The sequence below is a fragment of the Babylonia areolata genome, chromosome 7 (genome assembly GCF_041734735.1).
Source record: "Babylonia areolata isolate BAREFJ2019XMU chromosome 7, ASM4173473v1, whole genome shotgun sequence".
NCBI lineage: Eukaryota > Metazoa > Mollusca > Gastropoda > Neogastropoda > Buccinidae > Babylonia > Babylonia areolata.
The window spans coordinates 51,824,145-51,836,644 of record NC_134882.1 but is presented as its reverse complement, the minus strand read 5'-3'; the positions used below and the strand labels follow the sequence as shown (position 1 = coordinate 51,836,644).

At 43.8% G+C, this 12,500-nt stretch overlaps 1 protein-coding gene across 1 annotated transcript in view; it reads left to right on the top strand.

The window, feature by feature from the left end:
- Positions 1-12,500, top strand: part of LOC143284304 (guanylate cyclase soluble subunit alpha-2-like) — a 68,446-nt gene that overhangs the window by 53,219 nt on the left and 2,727 nt on the right. The window contains exons 8-10 of the mRNA XM_076591006.1: positions 6,608-6,746; positions 8,635-8,801; positions 11,550-11,693. Coding sequence (XP_076447121.1) covers positions 6,608-6,746; positions 8,635-8,801; positions 11,550-11,693 — 450 coding nt within the window. The remainder of the gene's footprint in view (positions 1-6,607; positions 6,747-8,634; positions 8,802-11,549; positions 11,694-12,500) is intronic.

Here is a 12,500-nt window from a genome sequence, read left to right as displayed (position 1 = left end):
TGTTTTTTTTTCGGGGGGGGGGGGGGGGGGGGGCTTTTTTGGGGTGGGGGTGGGGGGTGGGGGGGTCTTTTTTTTTTGGGGGGGGGGGGGGGAAGGGGAGATGGGCCAGGGGGGGTATCATTCACTGGGTAGTGGTGGGGGATGTGGGATGTGGGGGCCGGTGGGGGCGGGAGGTGGAGGGGTGCGGGGGGGGGGGGGGGGGGGGAGGAGGGGCGGACAGAACAAATACAGAAGACTAAGAAAGTAAGAAGACACAACAATTCTTCTTCTTCTTCGTCTTCGTTCGTTCGTGAGCTGCACCGCCCTCGTTAACTCGTATGTACACGAGTGGGCTTTTACGTGTATGACGCTTTTTTTTTTTTTTTTTTAATCCCGTCATGTAGGCTGCCATACTCCGTTTTCGGGGGTATAACAATTCAAAAGGGTAATCACAAAGCAGCACTAAAAAAAAAACAAAACCAAGCAATCTAACAACAACAATAACAGGTACAACAACAACGACGACGACGACGACAATAACAAACAATAGTGTTATGAAACATAAAAGATTACAGGTAGGGTTTTATGATTGTTTCAATTTTAACCTCAGAGTTTATTAATTGTTGTTCAAAAATAATCTCCAAGTAGACACGTGATTAAAAAAAAAAATTCTTCTGTTATCGCTTCAAGTGGAAGGATGTAAATTAGAATTGCAAATACTGCCACCACTACTACTGTTAGTACTACTGTTACTTATGCTGCTGCTACTTCTAGCACAATAAGTAAGTACTACTACCTTTCAGTCATTCGGATGAGACGATAAATCGAGACCATGTGTGTGGCATGGCATGCACTTTGCACACGTAAAAGTGCCCTTGGCAACAAAACTGAAGTACGTGGAAAATATCCATTTGATAGTCAAACTATATAAATTTGCAGTCAGGGAGATTGTTTAAATCGGTGGCGCTGCGCTGTGGCGACGGGTTCTCCACTGGGAGAGAAGCCCGAATTTCCCACAGAGACATCTGTTGTGACTAATAATAGAATAGAATAGAATATGTCTTTATTACCAAGTGTACCGGGGTCACATGGACGATAGTACATAAAAAGGTACAAACAAAAAAACAACAACAACGAAAACCATACACAGACACAGATGCAGCAGAATAATGACACAACATAAGACTGCTACGACTGATGCCTGCCGGTGCTACCTCTACTACTACTTCTACCACTACTACTATTTCTACCACTACTGCTACGCAAAGTGTATTTCTATCAACAACAAAACAAAATAATAATAACAAAAGGAAGTATTTATATAGCGATCAGTCTTGTGCAGAGACAAATCAAAGCGCTTTCACACCAGTCACTAACACGCATGCATTACTCTAAACTTGAGAAAGAGAAGACAAAGAGAAGAGGAAGGGAAGGGAGGCTGTCTTGGAAAGAGGTGAGTTTTAACCCTTTCACCGCCAAGCTCGCATTTATGCACAGGCGTGGTAGAGGACCCATGTCACTTAAAGGTGACCATTCATTGGTCTGTTATCCAGGAACCTACTGCTCTTAATGTTCGGTGGAAGGATAAGCCATATTTTCTATACATCGGAGGGGGAATCCCCAGCAATTCTTAGCCACTGTCTTTTCTGTGTTTGTACCACAAGGGAAATTTGTACTCTAAATTGATTGGTGGTGAAAGGGTTAAGGCCACACTTGAAAGAGCTGAGTGAGGAGACCTGACGAAGCGAAAGAAGAAGTTCATTCCATATGCAAGGTCCAGTGACAGAGAAAGAACTGTGGCCGACAGTGGAGTGTTTGAATTTGGGTATGCTCAAGCAGAATGGATCCGAAGCCGATCGTAGTAGAGAGCGCGGATGGAGTGTAGAGGCGGAGGCAGCCACAGAGATAGGAAGGGGCAGATTTGTGAAGACATTTATAACAGTGTTGATATTGTACTTTATTCTGGGAAACAAGCCGCACACACAGATTTTTAAAAAACAATGTCGAGATGAGAACAGAAGAACCACAGAAACACACACAAAAAGGCAGAGACCAACACAGTGCAGTCAGTGGGCAGGGAAAAGGCAGGAAACTCTCTGAATAAATATAGTCTCGCGTAAATGATGTCCGGGACATTGTCAAGACATGGTTTGGCTTGAACCAGACATTAAAAAAAACAAAAAAACCCACCGTACTTGGAGTCCAATAAAAAGGGGTGGGGGCTGAATCAGTCACGCTGCACCGGTTGGAGAGAAAGTCCAGTGAGCAGTGAACGAGCTCAAAAGACAAGACAATCCCTCTTTTTGTTTCCCCTACCATCTTTTTTTCCCCCCCCAGTAGATTAACCTCCCCCCTCGGAGGTTCTTTCTGGTTGAAGGCGTCCTTTGATCTGGGATGGCTGTCTACGTGTATACCTGGATGGACTGTCGGGAGGTACACAGACTGGGGACTTTGACCGCTGCACGCGAAGGGATGGGGGCAGACAGAGGAGAAGAGGGTGATGAGGGGGGTGGGGGAGGTGTGGGGAGATGGGGGGTTGGGGGGGGGGGGGGGGCAGGGAGGAGGGGGTGGGGGGGGGGCGGGAGGGAGAATAGAGTATAGTTATTCATTTAGTAGTTGTACCTGGCAAAATTCTAAATAAAAATCCACTTGGATAGAAAAAAACAACAACAACAAAAAACTGCATGCAGGAAAAAAAAAGAAAAAAAAAAAGAAAAAAAGAAAAAAAAAAGGGTTGGCGCTCTCAGAGAAATCTGTTGTGACGAAAATTAGTGATACAATACAATACAATACAATACAATACAATACTGTATGACGTTATGCTCTCTCCGTTCACGATGATCGAGTTTGTGAAACACTCTCTCATTTTCGCTGTTTTTGGGGGGGATTTTTTTTGTTTTTTTTTAGGCTCTATTTCTTACTTCTCATTTTTGCTATCCTCTCTCCCTCTCTTTCTCTGTCTCTTCTTGTCTCTCTCTGTCTCTGTGTCTCTGTCTCTGTGTCTCTCTCTCTCTCTGTCTCTGTGTCTGTGTCTTTCTCTCAGTCTCCGTCTCTCTCTCTCTGTGTCTCTCTCCCTCTCCCATCTCTCTCTCTGTGTCTCTCTTCCTCTGTGTCTCTGTCCCTGTCTCTGTCTCCGTCTCTGTCTGTCTGTCTCTCTCTCTCCTATCTCTCTCTGCGTCTCTCTTCCTCTGTGTCTCTCTCTCAGCACTGCCGGAACCACAGTGTCATGACTAATCCAATCACCAGCCAGATGTGAGATCAGAGAAGGACTACCACTGAACCCAAAGGTGCAGCGTGTGGAGGTGGTGCTGGTCGTGGTGCTGGTCGTGGTCGAAATCTTAGAGTTTGTAACCTGACATGGCCAATGGCCCAGGAAATTAATTAGCAGGGACAGACCGGGGGGCCAGAGGGTACTGCGGCAGGGCAGTGGCACTGCTTTTCCTGTCATCTTTGATCAGGGGGGGGGCGAGGGGGGGGTGGGGTGGGGTGGGGGGGGTGAGGAGGGAAATTACATTATTTTCTTCTTGGCTGGAAGAGTGTTAAAGGCCGGTCTGTATGATAGTGATGATGAGGTCTAAGGCTTGGTGCTTTTGTCTTTCTTTTGGTCGTGTGTGTGTGTGTGTGTGTGTGTGTGTGTGTGTGTGTGTGTGTGTGTGTGTGTGTGTGTGTGTGTGTGTGTGTGTGTGTGTGTGTGTGTCCTTGTCGGGGTATGTATGAGCGTCCAGGTCAATATTGACAGCATGAAAGGACCACCCCCCCCCCCCCCCCGCCGCCCCCCCCCCCCCCCCTTAAAAAAAAGAAAAAAAAAGAAGCGAAAACGAATGGGCATCTCGAAGTCGCTGCTGATCCCTCTCTCTCTCTCTCTGACTGTCTGTCTGTCTCTGTCTGTCTGTCTGTCTATGTCTGTCTGTCTGTCTCTATGTTTGTGTGCGTGCGCGCGCGTATGTGTATGTGTGTGTGTGCGTACGCGCGCGTATGTGTGTGTGTGTGTGTGTGCGCGCGCGCATTTGTGTGTGTGTGTGTGTATGTGTGTGTGTGTGTGTGTGTGTGTGTGTGTGTGTGTGTTTGAGACGACGCTTTAAAAGGGTCGAAGAATAACCTTCATTTTTTAGAAAAGCAGAAACCTACTAATAGCGTTGGTCAGGAAATTTCAGCGAAACTAATTCCCCAAACACACACACATCCACCACGCGGGCGTCTCTCGAATGGAGGTAGTGCTTTCAGACTTTCATCCGAGCCACTCAGCCTGAGATGGCAGCCCCGGAGACAGGCTGAAATTGTCAGTGACGAAAGAATGTTGGACAGACTGAGCGTTGGGAAGAAAAAAATAATAATAACTAATAACCACCATAGGCCTACAGTCTAGCATTCCTGAATGTACGTCAGAGGCCGTGGCCAGTTGGTTAGCGTCGCGGATTGACCACTTAGAAGACACAGGTTTGAGCACCATCAGCAATCGTACTCAAGACAAAAATCATTTTGCCTGAAGGCAACCCTTGACAGGGCAGGGACCCGAGGTTACAGTTTGCCTTGAAGGCTAGGTTATCTTCGTATTCAAGACACACAAAGTGCGCTCAGGCAGCTGACCCGTAGTCTATAAATAGAAATCCCGGGGATTGACTTCTGCGCATGCTCTTTTACTTCGCACCTCGCCACAGTGTAAGAAAACAAGAGAGGCAAGGCCTTCAAGACTCACTTTTGATACACTAAAAAAAAAAAAAAAAAAAAAAAAAAATAATCGTTAAAATGTGTTCTGTATTTGTTATTATAAAGCTTAGGGTTTAAAGAAAAAGAAAAGAAAAACGTCCTAACGGTAGATTCGAACCCCGCGTGTTCAGGTGAGAAGAAACTGTCTTACCCATTACACTATCATGGCTCCTTAACTGACGTTAAAAAATATAACATTTAAACATGCTTTCTTAAAGGGCGATAAATCAGTTGCGGTATTCGCAGTGAGAACGCTGTTTAAATCATATTATTCTGGTGTATCTTGGGCATTCAAAAAATCATTAAGGGCAATTAAAAATTCTTTTTAAGTCCGCGGTAAAGGAGACGTGGCTATCGCCGCAATCACACTGCAAAATTTAGCCGTTTTCTCTGGATCTAGATAGATGTACATGTTTAGTTACACTTGGTTGACAGAGTCGATTCAATTTCTCTTTTATGTTCATTCTAGTTTTATAGTTTTAAAGTTGATATGAAAATTGAGTATTTTGTTAAACTAATAACATGTAGAGCCAAGTACAAGTACTTATAAACGTCGTATGAAGTGAAAATGACTTCATTTTGAGAAAAGTCAAGACTGGAAATTTTTACGTTTCGTCAATTCAAGGGTATTAACTCTCATGGTTTATTATTTTTAACTGTGAATTCCGACTGATTCTGTGGATATTTTTTATGGCAGTTTGGGGCATAATCCAGTAAGTGATGAGGCGTTCACAAATCTTTCTCTGAATAAATATTTAACGGTCTCCTCCAATTTTCGATCACATGTAATCGTGTATTGTCGATTGAATATAGGATTGAACGGGCAGGTCAACAACTTGAAACAAATTAATGGCGTTGTTCGCGTTCGCGAAGAATATGAGCACGCGCTTTGAATATGTATAAATATGTATATGCAATTGATTTTTGCCCATGACCTTCAGCCAATAGATCTATAAAGTCCACTCGTTGTATGGATTTTAGAATTTTCCGAAAAAGACCACTTGGGCGAATGAACATAGTGAAAGCCCTGTACACTGAGAGTAAAACACACAAGCTTTTTATGTATTGAGTATAATTTCAAAATGTAATGTTTAAGATGAGAAAGATCAGTTTAAAACAAATTAACCCCCCGGCCTAGCATTAATTACATAATAAAATAAATATAACTTTCATGCTTTGCAAAAGAACAGAGTTTGGATTCAAATAATTCTCTGGAATGAACGAATTTCGATGATCTGCAAACTTCGGGCATTCCAAATTTGTCGTCTGCAAGTGCACTCACTTCACAGCTACATACGTAATTCATATTGAATATAATGACGTCTGCCAGTCACAATCCGTCAATTTTGACTGCCAAGCGAACAAAGGATAACATCAAACTTTACAAGATGTCTTTTTTTTACGGGGTGGAGGAAAGTGCGTGTGTGTGGTGGGGGTGGGAGGGGGGGGTGCTCAGGTTTCCTGACCAAAACTGGGTGTGTCTTTTTCCTGTCTCCCAGGCTGCGATGCATCATGAGAGTATGGCTTTTGTCAGGTCGTCCTGAATTTAGGTGCCCCCCCCCTCCCCCCGCCCCCATAGCAACACCACTTTCACCCGCATCATCAAAATATGGAAAAAAACTCAACATTATACGTGTGTGTGTGTGTGTGTGTGTGTTGTTGTTGTTGTTGTTGTTTTTCCTGCTGCTGCTGTTGTTCATGTTGTGCAGGCAGTGGTGGTAATGGTGGTGATGGTGGTGGTGGTAGTAGTGATGGTGCTGGTCTAATTGTGACGCCGGCACTCTTGTGAATACCACACTCTCCAGAAACCACCACCACCACCACCACCACCACAACCCCCTTGTCATCATCCCAGAGACAAAAGAGAAAAGAAAATCAGGAAAAGCTGGTGGTGACGGGGTGTGGTGATGCCCTGTTCCAGGACAGCCTGAAGAAGCGCATGGAGCAGCTGAAGCAGAGCATCCTGGAGGCCAGCCAGGCAGTGGAGGAGGAGAAGGCCAAGAACATCCAGCTGCTGCACGAGATCTTCCCGCCGGGCATCGCTACCAAGCTCTGGAGAGGTGCGCCAGCTTTCACTTTCACTTTCACTTTCAGATTTCAGTTTCACTTTCACTTTCCCAACTGAAGTGTAACGTATTTATACAAATAATGAGGGCCAGGAGACGATAATTATGATTAACAAATAGTAAAGAGTGGTAACTCTCTCCATTACACAAGGTACACAACTTCAAGTCAGTGATGCTTACACTGCCGATTCAGCTAGCACACAGGTAAATAAAAGGTACATTCTAGAGGAAGTGTCTGGGTTTGTTCCAATGTACCTTTTATTTACCACCAATGTACCTTTTATTTATCTGTGTGCTAGCTGAATCGGTAGCGTAAGCATCACTGACTTGAAGTTGTGTACCTTGTGTAATGGAGAGAGTTACCACTCTTTACTATTTGTTGAAGTGTAACGTTGTGAGCACAGTGCAAGCTTTAAGCTTGTTGATGCTCTTTTGTCTTTGTTTGCATTGTAATCATGTGTGCTGTTGAACAATTAAAGATTATTTGAACCAGTGAGGCGTCACTGCGTTCAGACAATTTCATGATCATACTCTACACCATATCTTGCTAGGTAGATGCCTGACCAGCAGCCTGACCCAACGCGTTTTGTCATGCTTTGGGTGTATGCATGTATATTTCTGTACCTATCAGAGTGGATTTCTTCTACAGAGGAAAACACTCTCATTGTCATGGGTTCTTTTTCAGTGCGCCAAATACCTGCTGCACACGGGACCTCTGTTCATCGTCTCATCGAATGGCAAGACGTTCGGGTTGATTTTCCAGTCAAACATGGGAGAAAAGGCGAGAGCGGGATTCGAACCCTCACCCTTACGGACTCTCTGTATTGGCAGCTGAGCGTCTGAACCATTCTGCCACATTTTTTCCTTCCTTCCACCTTGTGAAACAGCTTCATGTAATGCAGGCTGCTCTGTGTCTGCTGCTTTCAGACAGTGGTGTGAGCCAGATTGTGAATGTTGTTCTTGGATCTGGAAACACAATCCCCAACCAAAACCAGCCCCAGGTCGATATTATTCCACCTTTCTTTCCCTAGCGTCTCTGTGATTTCTACATATGGCGTGGCTGACGAATGAATGTCGTTTTTATCCACCTTGCGCATAATGCATTCGTCTATCTGAAACGAACAAAGAGTGTTGGAAGTCTCCTGGAGCCTCTTGAAAAGTGCGTCGCATGTTCAATGCCAGTGGTCGGCTGGTCTTCAGTGCTACTCGCCAGAAATGTACGTCCCTGTGAGGACCCAGAATGTGTATGTTGGAAACATATTGTTCCACCCATCATTTCATGGCGTCTCTCTTTTTTTCTCAGGTATAAAAACGAGACAAGCATCAATGTAGTAGTAGTAGTAGTAGTAGTAGTAGTAGTAGTATGATCAAATGTCTATAGCGCCTTTCTACGTAAAACTTGTAATGGTTCTCAAAAGCCAACTCTCCCCCAAGGCTGTAGCACTAAAAGCCAGTGCAGTATTGCCTCCCAGTTCGAGAGTCACAGTCCTTCACTAAAGGCTAGGCTGTATATGATTTCCCATTGCAAGGGAGAAACCATTGATCATACAGCTCTCTTTCTGCTGTTGGCCCAACTGTTAGCTTATGTCACTGAGTCTGTGGTATAAGCTGAGCGTACAGCCTGAACAATACCTAATACTAATAACACAATACTTAATATCATAGTACTTTAAAAAACCCAACCCTAAATACTTAATACTGGTCGCGCGCACCACAGTGCGGAATTCAACAAACACAAGGATGCTTTTCATTCTTGTTTGAGTATCGGTACATAAAAACGAATGTGTAAAACAGTAAACTGAATCAATGAATAAATGAGTTTATTGATTGACTGATTGATTGATTGATTGATTGATTGACTGATTGATTGATTGATTGAAAGGAGAGAACGTGGAGCCGATGACGGTGGACGACGTGACAATGCTGTTCAGTGACATCGTGGGCTTCACGGCCATTTGCTCCACGGCCACCCCCATGCAGGTGGTCAACATGCTCAACTCCCTCTACACACACTTTGACCACTACTGCGTCACGCTCGACGTCTACAAGGTGAGATATAATGACTCTCCCTCTATACCAAACAAAAAAGAAAACGAGAACCAAAAAAAAAAAAAACCACGTCCCTCTACACACACTTTGACCACTACTGCGTCACACTCGACGTCTACAAGGTGAGATATAATGACTCTCCCTCTATACAAACAAAAAAGAAAACGAGAACAAAAAAAAAACACGTCCCTCTACACACACTTTCACCACACCTGCGTCACGCTCCACGTCTACAAGGTGCGATATAATGACTCTCCCTCTATACCAAACAAAAAAGAAAACGAGAACAAAACAACACGTCCCTCTACACACACTTTGACCCGTGCTGCGTCACGCTCGGCGTCTACAAGGTGGGAAATAATGACTCTCTCTCTACAACAAACAAAACCAAACAAAACAAGAAACACCTCTGCACACACTTTGACCACCACTGCGTCACGCTTGACGTCTACAATGTGAGATATAAAATAATGACTCTCCCTCTACACCAAACAACACAAAACAAAACTTCCCTCTACCCACACTTTGACCTCTGCTGCTTCACTCTCAGCGTCTTTTTTATCTATTATTTATTCACATTCTTTTTTAATTGTATTTATCTATTATTTATTCACTTTTTTTTTCTCAAGGCCTGACTAAGCGCGTTGGGTTACGCTGCTGGTCAGGCATCTGCTTGGCAGATGTGGTGTAGCGTATATGGATTTGTCCGAACGCAGTGACGCCTCCTTGAGCTACTGAAACTGAAACTGAAACTCTCAGCGTATACAAGGTGAAAAATAATGACTCTCCCTCTATACCGAACAAAACAAAACAAAAACAAAAACAAACAAACAAACAAAAAAACAACCAAACAAACAACCCCCCCCCCAAAAAAAAAAAAAAAAAAAAATCAACAACAACAAGAAGAACAAAACAAAAAACAAAAAAACCCCACATCCCTCTACACACACTTTGACCACTACTGCGTCACGCTCGACGTCTACAAGGTGAGGTATAATGACTCTCCTTCTTTACCAAATAAAATAAAACACTTCCCTCTACACACATTTTGACCCGTACTGCGTCACACACGTCATCAAAGCAGCTGTATTATAAATGCTAAAAAAACAACAACAAAAACGTGCTCTAAACTGGTTGTTTGTCAATGAACTGGCTGCAATTTGAGAAAAAAAGTACACGAACTGGAATGAAATTCAAAAAGTAATATGTGGAAGTGAAACAAGTAGAAACAGGGAGTAGGGTGGTTGGCTCTTTTTCTTTGTTCGTGCGCTGCAACCCCCACGTTCACTCGTATGGACACGAATGGGCTTTAAGGTGTATGACCCTTTTTAACCCCACCATGTAGGCAGCCATACTCCGTTTTCGAGGGTGTGCATGCTGGGTATGTTCTTGTTTTCATAACCCACCGAACCCTGACATGGATTACAGGATCTTTAACGTGCATATTTGATCTTCTGCTTGCGTATACACACGAAAGGGGTTCGGGCACAAGCAGGTCTGCACATAATTATGTTCACCTGGGAGATCGGGAAAAATCTCCACCCTTTACCCACCAGGCGCCGTTACCGAGATTCGATTCCTGGACTCTTGGTTTGAAGGTCCAACGCTTTAACCACTCGGCTATTGCGCCCGTCAAGGTGAGATATATTAACTCCCCCTCTACACCTCTAGAGTGATAGCCTAGAGGTAACGCGTCCGCATGGGAAGCGAGAGAATCTGGAAGGCACTGATTCGAATCCCGGCACAGTCGCCAGTATTTTCTCCCTCTTCACTAGACCTTGAGTGGTGGTCTGGACGCTAGTCAATCGGATGAGAGGATAAACCGAGGCCTCGTTTGCAGCATGCACTTAGCGCACGTAAAATAACACACGGCAACAAAAAAAGGTTGTGTCTGGCAAAATTCTGTTTAAAAATCCACTTCGTTAGGGAAAAACACAATAAAAAACCAACAACTGCAGACAGTAAATAAAGCCACCCCCCACCCCCTCCAAAAAAAGGGGGTGGTGCTCTCAGTGTAGCGACGAGGCTCTGTCTGGGGGATGAGCAGCCCGAATTTCACAAAGAGAAATCATTTGTGACAAAAAAAAGAGTAATACAATACAATGCAATACAATACAATACAAAACAATACGATGCACTTTGACTACTACTGCGTCACGCTCGACGCGTGCAAGGTGAGATATAATGACTTTCCCTCTGCACCCACTTTGACCACCACTGCGTCACCTGGTACCTCTACTCTGTGAAGAAGAAGCTGTGAGAGGGTGAGGAATGAAAGGCGGGCAGAGAGAGAGAGGGTGAATTAGTAAATGAATTAGTGAAAGAATGATTCAATGAGTGAATTAACGAATAAATGAATGAATGAATAAAAGATAGACTGCCTGAGCAAGTAAGTTATTAAGTGAGTAATGATGTAAATTAGTCCATGAATAAATGAACGATTGGGCGGAGAGAACTAAATATAAAAGATTGTCAAGAAAACTGACTGACTGAATAAACTCTGACCGGATAGATAACTATCTGCCTGCCTGACTTAATTTCATTAATTAATCAGTTGATCAAAACAAAAACAATACTATCTTCTTCTCCTTACTCTTCTCCTTCGTTCGTGGGCTGCAACTCCCACGTTCACTCGTATGTACACGAGTGGGCTTTTACGTGTATGACCGTTTTTATCCCCGCCATTTTTTGGCAGCCATACTCCGTTTTCGGGGGTAATATTAGCACACAACGTTGTCCCCAAAACAGATCGAGACGATCGGAGACGCCTACTGTGTGGCCGGGGGGTTGCACAGGAAGTCCAGGTACCACGCTCAGCAGATCGCCTGGATGTCCATGAGGATGATGTCCGCCGCCAACAACGAGAAGTCCCACGATGGGAACCCGATCAAGGTGAGGGAGGACGAGCTTTTGGGGTGTCTTTGTTTCTTCTTCTTCTTCTTTCTTAGTTTTCCTGTGTATTCTTTTCTTCATCGATTCATTCTCTTTCATTTCGCCTTTGTGTTTGTTGTCGTCGTTGTAGTTCTTTCTCTACTTCTTCTTCTTTGAACTGATGTGTTTTCTTTTTTTTTTCTTCTTTCTTTCTTTCCTTTTTCTTTCTTTTTTCCCTTTATCTTCTTGCTTTCTCTTTTGCTTCCCTTACTTCTTTTATTTAAAAAAAAAACAGATTGTAGTCCTAGCTTCATTGAAATTTTGTTTTAAGAAATAACTGGTACAAGACTGCAGCTATATTAAGGTGACTATTTTGGCTTTCGTTTTTATTTCTGCAGACAAGCAAATAATACTTTTGGTGAAAAGTAAAGCAAACTTACCTTACCTTACCTTACCTTACCTTACCTCACCTTTACCTTTACCTTTCAAATGCGGATCGGGATCCACAAGGGCAACCATACCTTACAGATGAGGATTGGGATTCATACGGGCAAGATGCCCCGCTACTGTCTTATCTTACCATACCTCACCCTGCAGTACATTGCCTTACCTTTCCTTGCCCTACAGTACCTGACCTTATATTACCTTACCTTACGTTACTTCACCCCACCTGACACTACAGTATCTTTCCTTACCTCAGCTTATCCTACAGTACCTTACCTTACCTTGTAATACCCCACCTTACAATACCTTCTCTTACCTTACTTTACCTTACCTCGCCTTACTTTACCTTACCTTACTTTGCATTACTTTGCTTTACCTTACCTT